This window comes from Eptatretus burgeri, chromosome 12 (assembly GCF_056783735.1).
Source record: "Eptatretus burgeri isolate ZD-2024b chromosome 12, Ebu_testis_v1, whole genome shotgun sequence".
Classification (NCBI taxonomy): Eukaryota; Metazoa; Chordata; class Myxini; order Myxiniformes; family Myxinidae; genus Eptatretus; species Eptatretus burgeri.
In genome coordinates, this window is record NC_140972.1 from 16,389,384 (window position 1) to 16,412,546 (window position 23,163).

A 23,163-nucleotide genomic window follows, 5' to 3' on the forward strand; every position below is an offset into this window, starting at 1 on the left:
GCAGGAGGCCTCAAGGAAAATGTTTGGAGAACGCTTGGATTCGGAGGAGGGTTAGAGAGCGGTATTCAAGATTGCAAAGCAGATAGCGAGAGAGATTTGATGTGACGGGGGTGAGTTGCTTGAAGGATGAAGTGGGACAAATCGTTGTGGATTCAGATGGAATTAAAGGAAGATGGAAGAGATATATGGAAAGGCTGTTGAATGTAGAAAATGAATGGGATAGAAACATCGAGAGTAACCCAGTTTTAGGACCAGCAGAGAAGATAACTGAGAAGGAAGTTGAGGAAGCTATAAGAGCAATGAAGAGGAGAAAAGCAGGAGGGCCGACGGGAGTTGTGGGAGATATGTTGAAGGCAGCAGGAAGTTGGGGTGTGAAGAGAATGACAGAGATCTGTAATCTGGTGGTGAAAGAAGGCCGCATTCCAGTGGATTGGGAACTGAGTACCCTCGTCCCTCTGTACAAGGGGAAAGGTGACCCTCTGGACTGTGGCTCCTCTAGAGCAATAAAGTTATTGGAGCATGGAATGAAGGTATTGGAAAGGGTGTTGGAGAAGAGGATAAGGAAGAAGGTAAAGATTGATGAAATGCAGTTTGGATTTATGCCAGGAAGAGGAACGACAGATGCAATTTTTATTGTAAGGCAGTTGCAGGAGAAGTACATGGAGAAGAGTAAGAAGTTGTTTTTGGGTTTGTTGTTCTGGAGAAAGCATTTGATAGGGTTCCATGTGAAGTTATGACATGGGCATTGAGGAAGTTAGGAGTGGAGGAATGGTTGATCAGAGTAGTGATGGCCATGTACGAGAGAGCACGCACAGCTGTAAGGACGAAGGATGGGAACAGTGGTAAGTTTGAGGTGAGGGTAGGAGTGCACCAGGGGTCGGTACCAAGTCCACTTCTATTTGTAGTTGTGATGGAGGTGCTGACTCGGAGGGTAAAGGAGGGTTTACCGTGGGAGCTGCTGTATGCAGATGATCTGGTGTTGATTGCAGAGAGTATGGATGGACTGAAGGAGAAGATGAACAAGTGGAAGGAATGTATGGAGGCAAAAGGTTTGAAGGTGAATATCGGAAAGATGAAGGTGATGGCAAGTGGTAAAGCATGTGGTGAGGTGGAAAGGACTGGGAAGTGGCCGTGTGCTGTGTGCAGGAAGGGTGTCGGAGTGAACTCCATTCAGTGTACAATGTGTGCTGAATGGGTTCATCGAAAATGTAGTGGGGTGAGAGGGTCATTAACCAGTGTGGCAGCTACATTCAAGTGTAAGGTGTGCATCGAGGGAGCAGCAGATGAAGGAATTGTTGAGTTGGATCTTGGAGATGGTGTGAAGCTGGAAGGGGTGAAAACATTTTGCTATCTCGGAGACATGCTGAATGGAGAAGGTGGATCAGACTCTTCGACGGTTGCTAGAGTGAGATGTGCATGGAAGAAGTTTCGGGAACTGAGTGGCGTGCTGACGAAGAGGGGAGTGTCGTTGAAGCTGAAAGGAAAGGTGTATGGTACATGTGTGAGGAGTACGATGATTTATGGGAGTGAGACATGGGTACTGAACATGGAGCAGCAACAAAGGCTGGAAAGGGTGGAAATGTGAATGGTTCGGTGGATGTGTGGAGTATCGTTGAGAGAGAGGAAGACAAATGATGACTTGCGGAAGATGATGGGAATAGAGTCTGTGATGGAGGTTGTGAAGAGAAACAGGTTGAGATGGTTGGGTCATGTGTTGAGGAAGGATGAAAGTGACTGGGTGAGAGGAGTGTTGGAAATGAGTGTAGTCGGAAGTAGAGGACGGGGAAGACCGAGAAAAACTTGGCTAAATGTGGTGGAAGAGGAAATGTGGGCAAGGGGATTAAGAAGGGGAGATGCAGAAAACAGGGTAAAGTGGAGAAGATTGTCATGGGGCCCGCAAGGCTAACCCCCACTTTAGCGGGGAAAATGGCCTTTAAATGCTTGTGTGTGTGTATGTGTGTATGTGTGTATGTGTGTATGTGTGTATGTGTGTATGTGTGTATGTGTGTATGTGTGTATGTGTGTATGTGTGTATGTGTGTATGTGTGTATGTGTGTATGTGTGTATGTGTGTATGTGTGTATGTGTGTGTGTGTGTGTGTGTGTGTGTGTGTGTGTGTGTGTGTGTGTGTGTGTGTGTGTGTGTGTGTGTGTGTGTGTGTGTGTGTGTGTATGTATGTATGTATGTATATATATATATATATATATATATATATATATATATATATATATATATATATATATATATATATATATATATATATATATATATATATATATATATGTGCAGAGCTGTGGAAATTACAGAGGGATAAACTTGTTAAGCCACACCATGAAGTTGTGGGAAAGAGTAGTGGAAGCTCGGTTGAGAGGAGAGGTGACGATCTGTGAGCAGCAATATGGGTTTATGCCAGGAAAGAGCACCACTGATGCGATGTTTGCTTTGAGAATGTTGATGGAGAAGTATCGGGAAGGCCAGAGGGAGTTACATTGTGTGTTTGTGGATTTAGAGAAAGCTTATGATAGGGTGCCAAGAGAGGAGTTGTGGCATTGTATGAGGAAGTCGGGAGTGTTGGAGAAGTATGTGAGGATCGTGCAGGATATGTATGAGGACAGTGTGACAGCGGTGAGGTGTGCGGTAGGAATGACGGACCGGTTTAAGGTTAAAGTGGGATTGCACCAAGGATCGACTCTGAGCCCTTTCCTGTTTGCAATGGTGATGGACAGGTTGACGGACGAGATCAGACTGGAGTCTCCATGGACCATGATGTTCGCGGATGACATCATGATCTGTAGGGAGAGTAGGGAGCAGGCTGAATCGAGCCTTGAGAGGTGGAGGTATGCACTGGAGAGAAGGGGAATGTTAGTCAGTAGGAGTAAGACGGAGTACATGTGCGTAAATGAGAGGGAGGGTGGTGGTATGGTGCGGTTGCAAGGAGTTGGGCTGGGGAAGGTGGATTGGTTTAAATACTTGGGATCAACTGTCCAAAGTAACGGAGAGTGTGGGAGAGAAGTGAAAAAGAGAGTGCAGGCAGGATGGAGTGGGTGGAGAAGAGTTGCAGGAGTGATTTGTGACAGAAGGGTAGCTGCAAGAGTGAAGGGGAAAGTATACAAGACGGTAGTGAGACCAGCTATGTTGTATGGTTTGGAGGCGGTGGCGCTAACAAAAAGACAGGAAGCAGAGCTGGAGGTGGCAGAGTTAAAGATGCTGCGATTCTCGTTGGGAGTGACGAGGATGGACAGGATAAGAAATGAGTGTATTAGAGGGACAGCACAGGTAGGACGGTTTGGAGACAAAGTGAGAGAGGCGAGATTGAGATGGTTTGGACATGTGCACAGGAGGGAAACGGAGTATATCGGGAGAAGGATGTTGAAGATGGAGCCGCCAGGCAGGAGGAGAAGAGGAAGGCCAAAGAAGAGGTTCATGGATGCGGTGAGGGCGGACATGCGGGTGCTTGGAGTGTCAATGGAAGATGTGGAGGATAGAGCAAAATGGAGACAGTTGGTCCACTGTGGCGACCCCTAACGGGAGCAAGCCGAAAGAGGAAGAAGAAGATATATATATATATATATATATATATATATATATATATATATATATATATATATATATATATATATATATATATATATATATATATATATATATTGTTAAGGCTGTGGAAATTCGCAGAGCACCATATCGGTCCTTAGATCAGTTATGCCGATAAGTCCGTGTTCAGTTATATTTCTCCACCGTTGTTTAATGGGGATAATCCGTATGGACAGGGCTGTGATCTTTGAGTTAGCCGTTTTTCTTTTACTATCGTTATTTTGGACCAACCGCCATTACTACCACCACAAAGCGCCACCAACCACAACAACCACGATCACCACCACCACAGACAACGAACATCTGCCTTCACAACAACCACCTTAACCACCACCGCCCAACCACACCACCCTCACTACCACCACAAATGCCAGCCACACCACCCTCACGACCACCAAGAACGCCAGCCACACCACCATCAAGACCACCACAAAATGCCAGCCACACCACCATAACGCCAACCACACCACCACCGCATTTCCACCTCAGCACGGTTGCGAGAAGCCTGGCATTCATCGGGGGAGAACGGATGACGGCCTCACCCCAACCCCCAACGACAAACACGTGCGGAAAAGACGAAAGCTATGAAGACATAAAGGAAAGGCCCCGATTCGGCGAGGAAAACGCCCTGCTTCTGGAAGCTTCGCGTGCGTGCTGAAGGGAGGGGGGGGTGAAAGGGAGGGTGAGGGCCGTGGAGATAAAAGCGCGCGCTGAATGCAGCGTAAAAATAACCGAGTGGAAGTCGTCGAGTGACAAGAAGCGAGTGAAGAGGCGAGTGGAAGTCAGTCTGTGGAGGTCTGGGCTCGTGTGAGAGTGTGGAGTTGTGGGCAGCTGCGCTGGAGCCTGGAATCTGGGGTCCCCGCAGTCGGTGAGGAGCTGGAGAGGGTCCAAGAGGGATGCCCAAGCAAGTAACCATGAGGGTGGAGGTAACCTGTGGTGGCCATCTAGGAGTTCATTCGGTCAACCAAGCTCCTTGGACATAAAGACCCTAAGGGGTCCAGTCTGACCCCCTTGTCTTTAAGGGGGTCTTTTCCTTGCTTTTATTTGTGTGGAAGTTGTGGCGCCGTGTCCCGTTAAGTAGAGAAACTGTTAAGTGACTGTACATGATTAATTATATACAGTTGTAGCGCTTCGCCTTGCTCGTGTCGTGGTCTCGTCCCGCATTCATCACAAATCAACTGCATGCGTGTTTCACCAATTCATTGCATGATTGTTTGTACACGTGTAAAATAATAAATGTGCTTATTTGAATGTGAACCTGTTCGTCGTGTCATTTTCCCCGTTGAAACGCCATATTGCATTTCGGAATGGTAGCGGGCTTTTTGATAGCCGATAACAGAATCGGGTCCAGCAAGGTCTCGCGATAATACCCCGCTCGGTTATCCCAGAATGGAACGAACCGCTTAAGCAGTTCGTGTCCGAGCAGACCTCGCTGAGGCACGGTCTCTCGGTAGGTTGCCCGCGCGAATAATTAGGTATATCGACAATTCGGCGATTGACCCTGTCGCGCGCGGGTAGAATATTGACTAGGCCATGGTGTGTGCTTGAAGCACACCAGTGACTGGTTTTCGGCGTTGTTCCGGAAAGTCACGACTGAATTGTTCGTCCGGTGGGCGTACGGCCGCAATTCGGCTAAAAGCGGTGTCCGCATGCCGGCGGGCGCAGATTCGTAACAGTCGTGTCCGGGAGTGAGATTCGAATCCATCCCGCCTCCAACAAAATTAACGCAACCGGATCAAGGGTATGTGAGGCGACCCTCCGGTTCCATCAAATTCCGGGCGTATAAATTGTTTCGATAAGTAAAATGGCGGTTCAAGGCGAACAGGGACAGGAGGGATTAGGAATGGATGTAAAAATAATGGAATCCATGGCCCAGGACGAAATAACCATGCAGGACTCCAATATGCAGGTTGAATTTCAATTCCCCCACAAACAAACGCAGATTCCGAAATGGGCGCAGTGACGGCAATAGACCCACCTGACATGGGCCAGCTATTCAGGGTTTTGCTGGCAGAAATGCAACAAATGAATAACAAAATGGATGGAAGCGCACTCGAAATGAAAGAAATGAATAACAAAATGGATGCGAACATGCAGGCATTCAGAAGCGATATGCGAACACTGCGGGGTGAAACGCAGAGCGTGGGGCGATGCCTGTAGGCGGGCATAATGGCGGCGCCACATGTTGGAGCGAACGAGCTGAGGGGGAGTGTGGATTGTGTCGGCCCCGCGGGTGAGGACAAAGTAATATGGGAGACGTGCAAGACGAGACTCGTGCAGGTGACAAAGAAAGTGACGGTGACACAGAGGGAAAAAATTGAATGGGGTGACTGAGACGTGTACGAGACACGTAGAGACGAGGGAAATAATAAAGAAGACGACGGAAATAAAAACACCAGAGACATGGGAGATAGATCGAGTCGAGAATGAATCAAATAAGAAAAAGCAGGAAACAGAGACGAAGAGCCAGGTAGAAACTAATGAACGCGAGAGAACGACGAAAAAAAATAGAAGAGACGGGAACGCGGGAGGTCGAGAAAATGATAATAGAGACGACGGCAGAAATAATAATGGAGACGAAAGAGACAAAAGAGGAAACAGCAGAGACGAAAAGCGAGGAAGAAACGGAGGTAATGGACGACGTGACGGGATTAACGGAGACGCAGGAAAGAGTAAAAGAAATAACAGAGACGCGGGAGATAGAAAAAGTTGCGGAGAGACTACACGATAAGGACGGGTGAAAGACGAGCACACACACATGGAGGTTGTGGAGTACAATGAGGGGGAGCTCGGGGAATGTGTCGTGACCCGGTGCACGCAGCCGGATAGACTCCTTCAGGAATGGATGGAGACGCTATGCTCCCTTGAAGCGGATCTCGACCAGGTGGGTCCGGTCGAGCTTTGCTAGGTAGAGGGGGCGAGTGCTGTTGACGGATACACACGGAGCTTGGGTGGTGTGAAGGCCCCGGGACCCCTTGTGGTGGCACGAATCCCCAGTGTGATTATGTCAAAATGTGTGTATACGAGTGTGGCAAAGTGTGTGCTGAAGAGCGCGCATAGTGTGAGTGAAAGGCGTTGTGTGAAAGGGACCGCGTGTGTGAGTAATATGGTGTGCGTGGTTGCGAGTGGGCCAAAATGCGTGCTTTGCAGCACGCATTGTGTGAATGAAACCCCCTGTGTGAATGAAACCCCCTGTGCAAGTGAAAGGCCGTGTGTGAGTGGAACCATGTGTGCGAGTGAAAGGGCATGCGTGAGTGAACGGCCGTGTGTGAGAGAGACCGTGTGTGTGAGGTCGCTGTATGTGAGGGAGATGGCGGTTGGCATGCGGGAACACGCAACGGCATGTCCCGGTGTGAATGGCATGTCAAGGTATGTGAGCGTCGTGGCACGTGGGAGTTTGTGCGCGAGAGTGTGACGGAGACGGTGCCTGATGGTGGACAAAGGCTGAGTAGCGGCCGTAGCTATTTTGAGAACCGTGCCATGTTTGCACAGCAACGCGCGCGGGGTCCGTGCTGTGCTACGCACGAGGCCGTCGCGTGCGCGCCTGCGGGAGTGAAACCCGGTCCGTAAACACAGCGGTGGATTCGAGCCGACCCCGCAGACGGACAGAAGGTCGGATGGGATAGACGAATTTGGACCGGACGGGTTCTCCACGTGAGAGTGTTTGCAAAGCTCCAATGAGTAGAGCACATGTGTTCGCGTGGGGAACCCCTCGAAACGCGAGGCTTGTTTTGAATGCGCAGGGTGACGTCATGGCTGCATGTATGGTTGGAATCCGGAAGAAGGAAAATTCCTGCCGGATGGTGCCGTCCGAGGAGGGACGAGGTGTGCAAACAGCTGCCATGACGTCACAGAAAAAGAGCGCAGGTTGCGAGTTGCCGCGCTGGTGCACGCATGAAAAAACAGAAGGAAGCCTCGCTTCGGGTGAACAGGATTCCCTGGGCAGTGGTGGAGGACCCTCGTCCTGAGCACAGGATAGAACTAGTTAGGGGGAAGGGTTAGAGTTAGCTAAACCGGCTTCATGGGGCAGGGATAAGTCCTCATGGAGCCTGTGGAATGGATTAGTTAGAGGGATGTCAGTTTAGATTTAGGATGGAAAATAATTTTGATTTTGAGGACACGGACCGACTGCGAGTGTGTAGTGGGGACGTAGCTTAGCTACGGAGAGTTAAATGGAACGTGCTATAGTGTAAGGGATGACTGGGAGCACGAGTTAGTGGAGGGATTTAGTGAGAAGAATGGCAGTGCTCTGCGATGGAATGGAAGGAAGAGAAATGGAAAATGTACTTGATGAGTGAGTGAGGTCAGCGAGCCTGTGTGTATGGGTGAATGTGGAATGCATGGTGCGATGAGTGATTGGGGGGAGGAGTGATTCCCCCCCAAGGGACCCCAGGGTCAGTGTAAAGTGAGTTAGTGGGTTAGTCAAATTGACAAAATGGAGGTCGTTTTGCTGATGGTGGGAGCGTAGGCTCGAAACCCGTTTGGAGGGGTGCAGGAGCCCTGTTGACGGGCTGGGAGCGTGGCTGCTAATGGTGAGTATCGCTTAGTGGGTACCCCGGGCACCAGGCTAGTCGGCCGCGGTAGGCCAAGGGTCCATCGGGGTCGGGATAGTGTAGTGGCAATGGGTGGGCCCGCATGATGCGGAGCCCGTGGCGCCAAATGCCACGGGGGCAGTGTACTGGGCACGGGCGACCCTTGGAAAGGGAACCGGAGCACCAACATGCCACGTGGGCATCGAGGGGGAGTCGCCAGGGAGGGCACTCCCCAGTTTTTAGGGAGCTGGTAGGCTCGGAGACAGTGTAGTGCCCAGGGGTGCCATTGTTGGAGAATCGGCAGAGGGTAGTTCCTGCCAAGGGAGCCATGCGTCCCAGCCACGAAACCGTGCGAGGGCACGAGGGAAAATTCGAGGGCGAGGCCCAAAATTGTGAGGACACCAACACAAGCGATGGGAATCCTGGTTGATAGAACCAATAGCTTAAGCGAGAGGCGCTTTTGGAAAGCTCCGGGGTAGTTTAAGGTTAATAAATGTTAGGGTAGTTCGGAGATGTACCCCTCCGCACCATCCATCCCTTCGCTCTCGTTGTGGGCCGCTGGACCCACCTTGGGTAAGTAGATCGCTGAGATCTGAGGAGGCTATTCTGAACCTTGATTGGGCCTTATTCCCCTCCAGGAAGGGAACGTAGAGGTTCGGAGTAGGCTAGGAGACAGGATAGGTTAGCCGGACAGAGACAATAAAGGGGGTTAGGGAGACGATTTATAGAGGGGGGAATTAAAATTAAACAAAAAAATAAGTTGGGGCTAAATTTGTTTTGCAAAACTAAGGGAGTGGGTATGGACAGAGACAGGCAAAGGCGATAGGTTGGGAGGGAGATAGTAAGGTAGGTCCGAGCCCGCCTTCCGAGTGGCCAGCACCACCGCACTCCCTCCACGAACCTCCAGTACAAGACAAGAGGCCGGCCAGCTTCATCTGCTGGCTGTTTTGCTGCAAGGCCTGTGCCGGTCAGTTCATCTGCCGGCTGTTTTGCTACAAGGCCTGTGCCGGTCAGTTCATCTGCTGGCTGTTTTGCTACAAGGCCTGTGCCGGTCAGTTCATCTGCCGGCTGTTTTGCTACAAGGCCTGTGCCGGTCAGCTTCACCACCGGCCCGTTTTGCTACAACGGCCTTGACTTGCCTTGCCATGCCTTGTCTGCATGCCTTTGCCTTGCCCCATGCCTGCTAGCCTTTCCTTGCATTTGCCCCCATTTCTGTCCATTACCATGTGCGCCAGGATTATCGCGCGTTCTGCAGGGACTGCCCTGTAGGCAGCCGCATCACGGGACTGCATTGGCAGCCCGTGCACTGTGTTGTCCATCCATCCATCTGCACGACGGGACTGCATTGAGCAGCCCGTGCACCGCTCAGTTGCTTGTGCTGCTTGAGTCAGTACCATCCATTGTTCTGCAGGGACTGCCGTGCAGGCAGCCGCACACGGAGACTGCATTTGTGCAGCCCCTGCACCGTTTTGTGTTCACTGCGCTCATTTCAAGGAGGAGGCCAAGGACTGCATTGGTGCAGCCGGCCATATTCCCTGTCACCTGCATGTGTTACATGAGCCAGAGACTGCATGTGAGCAGCCTGGCTCCCTGCTTCTTTTCCCACAGAGTCCATTAGTCCTGGGCCATGGTGTAGTGTAAAATTATAAGGTTAAGGTTTAAGTTAAGGGTAAAAATGTACATGGTTTTGCTTCCCCCTGCATGTGTGTCATAGCGCCGGCAATTTATTTAAGTCGTCTGCATGAGTGGGTTTGTTTAGTTAGTTACTCAGCCCGTAGGTTATTTATTTTTGGGACACAAATACACTAAATGTCGCACTCAGGGATCCGAAGATAAAATGCACTCGGGGAAACTCACACATGATGGCACACGAAAATTCGACGACTCAGGACGAGTCTGCAAAAAGGGGAGGGGGTAGTATTAAGGCTGTGGAAATTCGCAGAGCACCATATAGGTCCTTAGATCAATTATGCCGATAAGTCCGTGTTCAGTTAGATTTCCCCACCGTTGTTTAATGGGCTTTATCCGTGTGGACAGGGCTGTGATCGTTAAGTTAGCCGTTTTTCTTTTACTATCGTTATTTTGGACAAACCGCCATTACTACCACCACAAAGCACCACCAACCACAACAACCACGATCACCTTCTCGTCAACCGCCAACATCCCCACAGACAACGAACAGCCGCCTTCACAACAACCACCTTAACCACCACCGCCCAACCACACCACCCTCTACCACCACAAACGCCAGCCACACCACCCTCACGACCATCACAAACGCCAGCCACACCACCATCAAGACCACTACAAAACGCCAGCCACGCCACCATAACGCCAACCACACCACCACCGCATTTCCACCTCAGCACGGTTGTAAGAAGCCTGGCATTAATCGGGGGAGAACGGACGACGGCCTCACCCCTCCCCCCAACAACAAACACGTGCAGAAAAGACAAAAGCTATGAAGACAGAGCTTTCTATGAAAAGGAAAGAAGACATCTTTTCTATGACATAGAAAAGGAAAGGCCCTGATTCGGCGAGGAAAACGCCCTGCTTCTGGAAGCTTCGCGCGCGTGCTCGAAGGGAGGGGGGCGAAAGGGAGGGGCGAGGGCCGTGGAGATAAAAGCGCACGATGAACGCAACGTAAAAAGAACTGAGTGGAAGTCGTCGAGTGAAAAGAAGCGAGTGGAGAGGCGAGTGGAAGTCAGTCGGTGGAGGTCTGGGCTCGTGTGAGAGTATGGAGTTGTGGGCAGCCGCGCTGGAGCCTGGAGTCTGGGGTCCCCACAGTCGGTGAGGAACTGGAGAGGGTCCAAGAGGGACGCCCAAGCAAGTCACCACGAGGGTGGAGGTAACCTGCGGTGGCCTCTTGGAGTTCCTTCGGTGAACCAAGCTCCTTGGACATGAAGACCCTAAGGGGTCCAGTCTGACCCTCTTCTCTTTAAGGGGGTCTTTTCCTTGCTTTTATTTGTGTGGAAGTTGTGGCACCGTGTCCCGTTAAGTTGAGAAACTGTTAAGTGACTGTACATGATTAATTATAGACGGTTGTAGCGCTTCGCCTTGCTCGCGTCTTGGTCTCGTCCCGCATTCATCACAAATCAACTGCATGCGTGTTTCAGCAATTCATTGCATGATTGTTTGTACACGTGAAAAATAATAAATGTGCTTATTTGAATGTGAACCTGTTCTTCGTGTCATTTTCCCCGTTGAAACGCCATATTGCATTTCGGAATAGTAGCGGGCTTTTTGATAGCCGATAAAAGAATCGGGTCCAGCAAGGTCTCGCGATAATACCCCGCTTGGTTATCCCAGAACGGAACGAACCGCTTAAGCAGTTCGTGTCCGAGCAGACCTCGCTGAGGCACGGTCTCTCGGTAGGCTGCACGCGCGAATAATTAGGTATATCGACAATTTGGCGATTGACCCTGTCGTGCACGGGTAGAATATTGACTAGGCCATGGTGTGTGCTTGGAGCACACCCGTGACTGGTTTTCGGCATTGTTCCGGAAAGTCGCGACTGAATTGTTCATCCGGTGGGCGTACGGCCACGATTCGGCTAAAAGCGGCTGTCCGCACGCCGGCAGGCGCAGATGCGTAACAATATATATATATATATATATATATATATATATATATATATATATATATATATATATATATATGTATGTAATATACACACGCTTGTACAGTTTGAGACCCGTTACACTTCTCCGAAGGATCCGTTTCATTTGTTTGTTCAACGTTGGAAATTATTCTGTTCTTCAATTAATCCGGACGCCCCACTTAAAACCATATGGAGAATAGTAAAAAGTATGCATGGTGTTAAATCTGAATGGAAGTCTATTCTGGCAATTATTTTCCAGAACAAAAACTTTTGTTCAAATCTAGACAAGGCAGAGGCCCTGGGCCAATTCTTTTCTGGAAGTGGGGATGATCTCATAAAGTATGATGAGTTGGAAGCTCGCACTCCCCAATTAGCAAATCAATTCCTGGGGTCAACCAACGCAGTTCAGCCTCTAAATTCTTCACTTAATCTCGACTTCACTCTTCGGGAGCTTAAACAGACAATCCAGAAGGCTTGGAATAGCTCCCCAGGACCAGATCGGTTATCGTTTCTCACGTTCAAGCACTTGGATGATAGGGTGTTGGTTGTGATCCTCAGACTCTTCAATAAGGTTTGGGCTTTAAGGAAACTTCCCTGTGATTGGAAACACTCAATTGTAATCCCTATCCTTAAAGATGGGAAAGCTAGAACAGCCCCATCTTCATATCGTCCGATTTCTCTTATTTCAGTTGTCTGCAAATTAATGGAGAAGATGGTGAACAATCGCTTGGTTTTCTTCCTGGAAAAGAACAACCTCCTGTATAAATTCCAGAGCAGATTCAGAAAGGGATGGTCTGTTCTGGACCACATTGCAGCACTGGCAAATGAGGCTAGGAAATCCCTAAATAATCAGGAGTCTCTCCTGGGAGTGTTCCTTGATATCCATAAGGCGTATGATTCAGTTTGGAAAGATAGCCTCCTTATAAGATAATAAACCTCAGGATTGATGGAAGAATGTTTGAGTGGATTAAGGACGTTTACATCCAATAGATCCTTTCAGGTTAAGGTCGGTCAGAATCTCTCTTCCATTTTTCATACAGATAGGGGCATTCCCTATGGTAGCAGCCTAAGCTCAATTCTCTTTAATATTATGATTAATGATGTGGCTTTCCATTCCAAGGTCCACAGCAAAATATTTCTGTTCGCTGATGACATTGCCATGTGGATCCATTGTAAGAGTTTAGCCCTTTCGAGTAAAAAAAAAAAGTCCAGAATGATATCAATCTTGTGGAGCAATGGGCCTTCGACTGGTGATTTAAGCTATCAGGTAACAAGTCCAAGTTCATCATATTTTCCTGCAAAAAAAGGATTGAGGACATAGCGATGGTAGTTAATGGGACTTCCCTCAAACCATCTTTTGAAGTGTCATTCTTAGGAGTCATCTTTGACAAGGGATTAACCTGGACTCCTCATGTTAAGGAGCTGACTGGTAAATGTGCTGAAGGCATCGATTTATTACATTGTCTTTCTGGTACTGAGTGGGGAGCACATTGTGATAGTTTTCTCCTGTTATATAAAGCTATTATTCGTTGTCATCTGGATTATGGTGGCTTGGTCTTTGGGGATATGTCCATGAACAATCAAAAAAAAAATGGAGATTGTCCAATCTAAAACCATCCGTGTCTGTTTAGGGGCTTTTACCAGCACTCTTGTTTCTGTCCTTCTGGTGGAAGCGGGCGAGATGCCCTTGTCTCTCCGTTGGGAATTTTTGAAAATGAAATATTTGGCTAGAGCCATCTCATCTGGGGATAACCATCCTGATAAAGCCTTATTTGCAAACTGCTGGGAATATCTAAAGCTTGATGGGAACCTCACTTCCCCACCTTTTGGCCTTTCATGCAAAATGACTGAGGAAATGGGATTGGATTCCCTTCCAGTCAACCCCCATCATAAATTTTCTATTTGGGCCCCCTGGACCCTTGAATCCCCTCTCCTCTGTGTGGATCTCTGGGGAAAATCAGACACGGTTAATCCTGTGGTCACATGCAATCAGGCTCTTGAGTTTATCAATTCAATTTGGAGTCAATCATTGCACGTATATACAGATGGCTCCAAAGAACCTTTTCTTGGAAGGACAGCTGCAGCAATATGCATCCCTGATCTCAGGGTGGTTAGGGGCATTTTGGCTAACTAATAATCTCTCGGTCTTCTTGACTGAACTATTTGCCATAGTTCTGGCTCTGGAATGGATAATTGAGTTTAATCCCCTCCACGTGGTTATCCTCTCGGATTCACTTTCCACGTTAAAGGTGTTGGAATCCTTACAGAATGGTTGTCGGAATGACTTGGTGCTTGAAGTTTGGCATTTGGTTGATATTGCAAAGTGGAGGGGTCTGGTGGTCGACCTGTGCTGGATCCCTGCTCATGTCGGTGTTGGTGGAAATGAGGCCTGTGATCTAGCGGCGAAGCGTGCCCTTAAAATGGAAAATATCACCCAAATTCCCCAGGACAATCGGAAATGATTCGTCTGGCCAAGGACCAGATCGAGAAAAAATGGCAATTTCAGTGGGTCTCCAGCACGAAGGGAAGATTCTGTCACACGGTACATCCGGATGTGGTAACTCGAGTTAAACTTCCCATGCTTTCCCTGAGAGACCAGGTAGCTCTTGGTAGGTTAAGACTCGGGCACTGCCACCTAAATTCATACCTGTATAAAATTGGGGGGCACCCTCTGGGGTTTTGTGAGATGTGGAGGAAACTCAAAGATCTCAATCATTTATTCCTAAATTGCCCTCTTTATGAGGGACCCAGGAGGCGTCTTGTGCAGAATGTAGGAGAAATGGGGATCAAGGTGTTGGATCTACCGGGAGCGTCGTGGCTGATTAACCAGAAGCACCCTCAACTCTGTAAGGTGGTACTAAAATTCCTGAAGGAGTGTCGGAAATCCATTTAAATTTCCTTACATTTGATGGGTTAATATGTGATTATGATCACGTTCAGGTGTGTGGCGTGTATCGAGCCTATTGGCTCTGAAAACGCCAAGATAATTCAAAAAAGAGGAAGAAGAGAAGACAGAGGAGAGGAGAGAAGAAGAGGAGAGGACAGGAGAGAGAAGAGAAGAGAGGAGAGAAGAGAGGAGAGAAGAGGAGAGGGGAGGGAGAAGAAGAGGAGAGAAGAGGAGAGAGAAGAGGAGAAAGAAGAGGGGAAGAGGGGGGAGGAGGATAAGAGGGGGGGAGGAGGAGAAGAGGGAGGAGGAGGAAAAGAGGAAGAGGAAGAGGGGGAGGAGGAGGAGAGAAAGAGAATCTTCATAATCCCTTGAGCATAAAGATGCACTCATATTCAACAAAACTTTAAACAAGTGCAGGTATTAAGATACAGGTGATAAAGCATTTACTTGGACCATGACCTTTACCTGTCCGTCAGGTAAAAGACGTCTGATTTCCACCTGATTCAGGAACCAACCAGATCCCAGGCCTGAGCCATCATGTCCAATGCGAATCTTCTCAATTGTCTCTCCAACATCTTCCATCTGAGGTGGAACATCATTAATCTGGCTTCAAGAACGAACGCTTAGCCAAGTACACCCGTTTTAGTCCAACCACCAAAGCTGTCATTGAAAAATCAAATAAGTAAAGAAACAAGGCAGGAAGATGGATTCATGAACAGTGGTATTTCTTTTTACACTTTTGGTAATATGTTTGTCTTCCTTTTTAATTATTGGAGCTATTCTCTGACATCACATTCATTACATCATTCAAGAGCATTTTTTTTTCTTCTAAACTCTTAAAATCTATACGAATAAGAGTGTGTGTGTGTGTGTGTGTGTGTGTGTGTGTGTGTGTGTGTGTGTGTGTGTGTGTGTGTGTGTGTGTGTGTGTGTGTGTGTGTGTGTGTGTGTGTGTGTGTGTGTGTGTGTGTGTGTTTGGTATCTCCATATGTGGGTTTGGTATTTACACACGACACAACCACCTGGCAACACAATAGCCTTACAATCATTCATTAAAAATCACACTCTCTCCTTCAAAGAAAGAAGAATGCACTACATTACAATAACAGTGCATTTTGCAACTTTTCACTTTTGACTTTGCCCCATATTCTGATGTACTGCACATTCCATGATTGCAGAATCATAACAAATGGGGCATCATTGTAAAAAGAAAAAAACAGGCTTTCTAATGATAGCAAATATAGTGATGACAGCACAATAACAAGAGAGATATAATCGATCAAACTTGAGTTTCCAAACTTTTTTTTGAGGGGTTTACTTTCTTTCTCTGAAATGAAAATGTGACTCCCATTTGGGGGCTTTCTTTTCTATTTTTATAATAAAAAGATACAAAAGTCAAAAAAAATTAACGTGTCTGTGTCTCACTCCCTCTCTCCCGCAATGAATAGCAACCAAGCTGTCCCCCCCCCCCCTTCACACCCCTCGCTCTCTCTCCCTCCACTCGCCTCCTTTATTCAAATCGTCAATAGAGCGATAGGTTGTATTTGCTAGTTCTTAATTATCCACAAGAACAACTTCGTGTGTCTGCTAATGAATCAGTACCTACATGTTTTCCGGGTCAGTATCATAAAAAGATGACAATTGCACCAAAAAGACATTTGCAATTCTTTCTTTGCACTCAATTATTAGGTCACCTGAACTTTAGTGCGGCGAGCTTATGTGATCGAGCAGCGTCTGTAGGTGAGTCAGTCAGTCAGTCAGCCAATAAGCACTTTAGTTATTATCACTTGAACCAAACACACAATTTTGATGAAACTTGGCCACAACCTTCATATCTGACGCCTAACGAAGGTTTGTTGACTGCATCAAAATCTATGCTCATTATGGGGGTCGATGGGAGAGGGAGGGGGTTGGACCTCCCCAAAATATATATTTGCTCTCTTCTCCGAAACTACACACACAATTTTGATGAAACTTGACTCCAACCTTCATCACTCATGATGTACCAAAGTTTATTGACCACATCAAAATCTTCACTCATTCAGGGGGTGTATGGGAGGGTTTTTGACCCCCCAAATATGTATTTGCTCCCTTCTCCGAACTACACACCCAATTTCAATGAAACTTGACCACAACTTTCATCACCCGTGATGTACCTAAGTTTGTTCAAGGCATCAAAAACTTCAGGGTCTAAGGAGGTCTGCGGGGGGGGGGGGGGTTGAGTGACTTACTCCTGATCCAGCTGAGCATCAGGAGAGGCGATCCTATGTTTATAGATGTGCCAGGAAAGGAAAAGAAAAAGAGGAAGTACACAGGGGAGAGAAAAGGAAAATGCAAAACCAATTTTGGCTGCAACTGAGAATAAACCAAGTACCTTACATTCTGAAACTATAAGGGCCCTCAGTGGAGTGCATACCTTCGCCCCATAATGCCTGATCCATGAGAACATATCGGGCCCGATACATTTTTGAGATATCATGCTATATATCGTTTTTGAACCCCATCTCTCAATGGTGAAGAATCACTGAAAAAAATTGTACTAGTCGAATCCGAATCCTGATCTTCACCAAAATGTAATCATTTCGTCCTTGTCGCACAGCCAACCTGTCCACAAAATTTCATCCAGATCCGTCCCCAAACTTTTTGAGATGTCCTGCACACAGACAAACAGACAGAAAGGGGTGAAAAAATAACCTCCTTCACCTTCGGTGGCAGAGGTAACAAATAGTGGGGAACACAGTAACACAAATGACCACAACCACGAGATATTCTGTTAATGATGAGGGGCAATCCATTAAGGAATGTACTAAGGATTGCTCCACATGCAAGTTGAATCTGCAGTTGCTCCTTCCACCTCAAATCAATGATAAGTTTTCCGAACTGGATTCGTCATGGTTTTCTGTCATTATTTCGTCCCTGTGTTGTTGTTCATTGAAGAAAATGCTTCTTCCTTTCAAAGCTTTTAAAAACATTAAAACGCTTCACTTTCCATATTTCTCCGTCACGAGTACCCCATGTGTTCTTCTTCATCACGATCTATTCCTCCTCCTCCTCCTCCTCCTCCTCCTCCTCCTCCTCCTCCTCCTCCTCCTCCTCCTCTTACTCACAAGGAATATTTTGCAAACCTGACTCTCACCGAAGCACTTGGTCCATCAACCCTCCTTCAGTTCCTACAGCATGATCTTTCTCCGTGCCTTCAACAAAAATTCTTTCAACCCAACCCGTGACCATTATCTTAGAATGTTAATTTTGGGAATCTTGAGAAGTCCGGTTTGTTGAGGTTGTCTGTGTACAGGAATCAAATCCCCTTCATGTTATTTTACAGTGATAACCCTCTCTTCATGTCAGTGACCTTCTCCACATCTCCTACAAGCCTGTATCCTTTCAACCCCAACCCTTGGAAGTGTTCCCCTCTTGAGCATCCTTTCACTTCATGTCCAACTTTTCTGCATCGCTCCTCACACCACCATCTTCAAGCTGTTTACCCCTCACCCCTCTCTCCAAGTTTATCCCTCACCTTACTCTCTCTAAGCTCTACCCTCACCAAGCTCCTCAAGGCTTCCCTAAACCCCACCCCCTCAATCCTTACCCTCGTCCTGCCTCCTCTCGGCTTCACTCCATCCCACCCCTCTCAGCTTCCCCTCATCTCACCCCTCTCAGCTTCCCCTCATCCCACCCCTCTCAGCTTCCCCTCATCCCACTCCTCTCAGCTTCCCCTCATCTCACCCCTCTCAGTTTCCCCCTCATCCTACCCCTCTCAGTTTCCCCTCATCCTACCCCTCTCATCTCGCCCCTCTCAGCTTCCCCTCATCCCACCCCTCTCAGCTTCCTCTCATTCCACCCCTCTCAGCTTCCCCTCAGCCCACCCCTCTCAGCTTCCCCTCATCTCACCCCTCTCAGTCTCCCCCTCATCCCTCCCAGTTTCCCCCTCATCCCTCCCCTCTCATCCTACCCCTCTCAGTTTCCCCTCATCCTACCCCTTTGTTTCCCCTCATCCTGCCCCTCTCAGCTTCCTCCTCATCCTGCCCCTCTCAGATTCCCCCTCATCCCACTCCTCTCAGCTTTCCCTTTTTCCCGCCCCTCTCAGCTTCCTCTTCATCCTGCCCCTCTCTGATTGTCCCTTGTATTTCACCCCTACCATCCTGCACTGTCCCAAACTAACTCCTACCCCCCCCCGTCCATCACCCTCCCAACCTCCCACCCGTCCCACAACCTCCTAACGCCTCCTCCCGTGTTCCTCACTGTGTGGACCTCAAACATCCAAGGCCTCTGCTCTAATCTGACAGATACTCTCAATCCAGGCGACTGCTGACAAACTGGACATCATCTGTTTAATAGAATCCTTCCTACCACAAGACGTCCCTGACTCCTTATTGTCTCCCCGTGGCTATTTCCACTTCTGATTTGATAGGCCTGAACCCCGCCATGATGGCAGATTTGCCCTTTACATAAATAACTCGATTTCTCAATGTCCACATACTGATCAAACATCTCCAAACCCCCAGGAGTACCTTTAGCTGGGACTTCTCCACTCCCATCTCTTAATTGTCTGTGTGTTGAACTGTCCTCCAAACAGTGACAACTCAATTTACATCTCTCTCTGAGACAACATGGGCCAACTTTTAACCACTCCTCCCAACTCTCTCTGACTCATATGTGGGGATTTCAATTGTCACCATGCAAAATGGCTGGGCGTTGGGTCCTCTCTCACCAGCCACGGCAATTCAGCAAACCACTCTTCTTAGCACCCAGGGTACACTGAATCCTGTGGTGAGGCAGTTGCTCCAAACTAACTTGCCTTCTCTTCCTGTAAAGCAAACTCAACAGAATGTAATCTCAAATCATTCTAAAAAGCCTGCAGAAAGTGTGTCCACTCTCAGTAGAGCCAGAAAACAACTTCTGTCCGACCTCAAGATAGAACTTTCCAACTTGTCTCCCACATCTAGAACCTGGTGGTACCTTGTTAATTCTGTCTGCAGAGTGGGCTCCCCTTCCATCCCTTCCCTCACTTCAAATGGCACCACAGCCAACTCTACTCGTGAGCAGGCCGAATGCCCCAATTCTGTGTTTGCTTCACAATCTTGTTCCAACCCTTTGCTCTCTGGACCCGCCATACCCAGTCATACCCCAACTGCACCTGGACTGGGTCTTTTAGACCTGAGAATGTGGAGAAGTTTATGTCAACCCTCATCTCTGATTCTGCAACTGGAATGGATGGCATCAGCTCACGTGTCCTTATAAACCCGTTCGACCACTCTTGCACATCCTCTTTCTGCTCTCTTCAACCTATCATTTGCACTTGTCATGTTCCATCTGCTTGCAAATCTGCCATCATTGAATTGTAAAAAAGGTGAAAAACAGATCCCCTTAACTACAGGTCTATTAGCTTACTTCCAACTATCAGCAAGGTCATGGAATCCATCATCACAGTTGATATGAAATTCTTCCTTTTCTCTAACAGCATCATCTCAGATCACCAATTTAGATTAAGACCAGGTCACTCTACCTTGGACATGCTGCTTCTACTCACCCAACAATGGATACGAGATAAGGGCCATCTCTCTAAACATACCTGGTGCTTTCAATACAAGCTGGTGTCCCACCTTGCTCTCCAAACTCTCCGCCTATGGCATCAAAGGACAACTCAACACGTGACTCGCTGACTTCGTCCACTCTCGTAGCCAATGTGTGGCACTCAATTAAATCTTTGTCAAGTCGATTGCCCTGAGGCAGTGTTCTGGGCCCAGTCCTATTCCTGATCTTCATCAATGATCTCTCTGACTCTCTGGAAAATCCTCTTTATCTATTTGCTGATGACTCCATTCTCTGCCGTGACATCCCTCATCATTCAGATAGGCAGGCAGCAACCACTTCCCTCTCTTCAGACATTGGAAAAAACATCACAAGCTGCTCAAACACTTGGAATATGTATTTCAATCCTGACAAATCTCACACTCTCACTATCTCTCTCTGAAAGGACTGCTTGGCAAACCCTCCTATCTGCTTTCTTAACAATCCTCTTGAGGAAGTTATGTTATTCAAACTCCTGGGTCTCACTATCAGCCATGATATTTCTTGGGGAATCCAAAGTTTCAAAGTAGGCCTCCAAAGAGGGCATCCTCCATCATACATAGTCCTTCCTTGGCACTCCTGAAGTCCTATCCACATACAGGGCCTTCATCCAAAGCTTGATGGACTACTGCTCTCTCCTCTGGGCTGGCTCTCCTGCCTTACACCTTGCTCGTCTTGACACCATAGAAACTAAAGCCTTCAAGATCATTTGAATCTCCCACGTTGAAGCTGAGTATATGGGCCTATCACTTTTCCATTGCAGAGAGGACGGTGGTCTCTGTCTTCTACCGTCTCTTTTCTGGTCTTGCACCCTTGGCTCTTTCCATGCATTTCCTCCCACAGGTTTTCGCATGATGCACAAATTCCACCATCAACCCCCTCCTGGTGAAACTCCCAAAATCCAGAATCACTGCTCACCTTCACACAATGTTTCCCACCTGTGGAACAAGCTTCCACATTCTCTTCAATTTCATTCTTCCCTCCAGGTCTTTAAGACAGCTATTCATCATCATCTCAGACCAACCTCCATCCAAAACCATGATCTTTTCCACCCTGGTTAGCCTCCCCCCTCCACCACCCCCACCACCACCCTTCCAAATTTCCAGTTTTTCCTTCCTGAGAGTTTCCTTCTGTATCCATTTCGTCACCCCATGCATCTTTCCCTGCTCCTCATTCCTCTCCACACCCATTGTTTGTCAAATTCTCTCTCTTATTAGTCTTTCACCTCTTCTGTTGGTGTTTTCTCCCTATCTCTGCTGTTCCATTGCATCCTGATCTGTTCAATGTCCTTGCTCTTCCACGAGCTTCGACTCTGCACACAAAAAAGGAACAAAGTGACCGCTCGTCTGTTAAAAAAAAAATTCCCTGCTGCAGGAACAAAACTAATGCTACAAGTCGTAACATGCCAGACATACATTAACAATACAAAATCTCACTACCAGGAGTACAAAGATATCAACAGCTGAGCGGTTGAAGCAAGTGTGGCGCTCCTGTTTGGATCGGCACAAGCTGCGCCGGCTCGTTCTGGCTCTGTCACGACCATACAGCACAACGAAGACGTCGGCATTGGTGCCCGCTCCCCGGACATCCCCCGTGCACGTCCTGATCTCATAAGGAACAACTGTGGGGAAGACAATTGTATCGTGACTTGCAGTTGAAAGCTTTGGTTGCATTTCACAAAAAGGATGACATTTCTATTTTTGACATAAAGGACTGCAATAACAGACGTTCAGCATTACCGAATTGGACACCAATATCACTTTGCAAAAGGGGGAAGGGGTAAGAGTGGCATCACCATCTGGGCTCTCTTGGTTACATAAAATGTATTGCATCGTAAGCAATTACAGATGCTTCCACAACTGACTTCCGCTTTAACTCTTACTATTGATGGAACAGGGCTAAACCATTATGACTCCATATTTTCCAATTCCTTGAAATTATAAGTATCCCATTATGTGGATTTTTCACTCACCTCGCCATTTTGTTATATTAGCCAAAAACTAGGTGTCCTCTGTGGAATCACGAGTCAAAATCCATCCATTCATTCATTCATTCATTCATTCATGTAAATCAAGTGGCTGAAGGTCTGGATCATTGCTGGGAGTGCCTCTGTGCCACTGATGGAGGTAAGTGTAGTAGAATTTGTAATTTGTTCAGGGTACCGCTTATAGCACGCCCCCTCTTTGTGAAAAACTTCAAACTTGTATTGGCGAGAGGGACACCCAGTTGATTGTCTGCCCAATGGAAAGCATCCACATTGATACATCAACCTTAGATGTAAAACACAAGGGTGAAAGTTTTATAGCAAGGTTAAGATCAAAACCCAGACTATATCACTAAAAGGTGAGTGCATATACATCTAAGCTATGTATCCTCCCCCAGCGCAGAGACAACAATGGAAACAATTAGCAGATTGAAAGAAAAACTTCAATGCGATGAGGTGGATATGATGGTTGGCCAGAGTTCAGGTCACAATCGAGTGAAACTTTTCCTTCTCGAAAGAATTATACCACCGAATTTGAAGCATCTGAAAACGTCAATAGATCCAAAAAGTAACATTTTGCTTTTCCACCGATATCCATATTTACTAGACAAGATGAAAAAGAACATGTTGAACAAGTGGAAGAAGCCAAATGTGCCACAAATGTTGCTGCTGTCTTTGCAAGTGTGAATGGAGAGATGGCACCAAAAAGTTACAATGAAGACCACATGCTCACAGCTACAACAACAACACGATTTTGGCAAGCTTGGGTATCCCTCGATGTATCCTTCATGATGTTTCCCCCTCACAGATCAATTTAAGACTCACAGAGGAGCTTGCACACATATTGTATGTTGTATTCTGCATGAATTTTTTTCTCCCCTCGAGTGCTTTGAAACCACTGATATAAATATAACTGGATCACTGGTTTGCTGAAAAAAGAACTGAAGTCACCGGCCACCATCTTGGTAACCCTCCACAACTGCAAGGGTGGCACGCA

General features: G+C 47.5%; 1 protein-coding gene across 1 annotated transcript in view; it reads right to left on the minus strand.

Annotated features, from left to right (window-relative positions):
• The window catches only part of LOXHD1 (lipoxygenase homology PLAT domains 1), a 197,872-nt gene that overhangs the window by 74,187 nt on the left and 100,522 nt on the right, over positions 1-23,163 (minus strand). The window contains exons 26-27 of the mRNA XM_085849094.1: positions 21,622-21,803; positions 15,077-15,193 (exon numbers count right to left, since the gene is read on the minus strand). Of these exons, the coding sequence (XP_085705220.1) occupies positions 15,077-15,193; positions 21,622-21,803 (299 nt within the window). The remainder of the gene's footprint in view (positions 1-15,076; positions 15,194-21,621; positions 21,804-23,163) is intronic.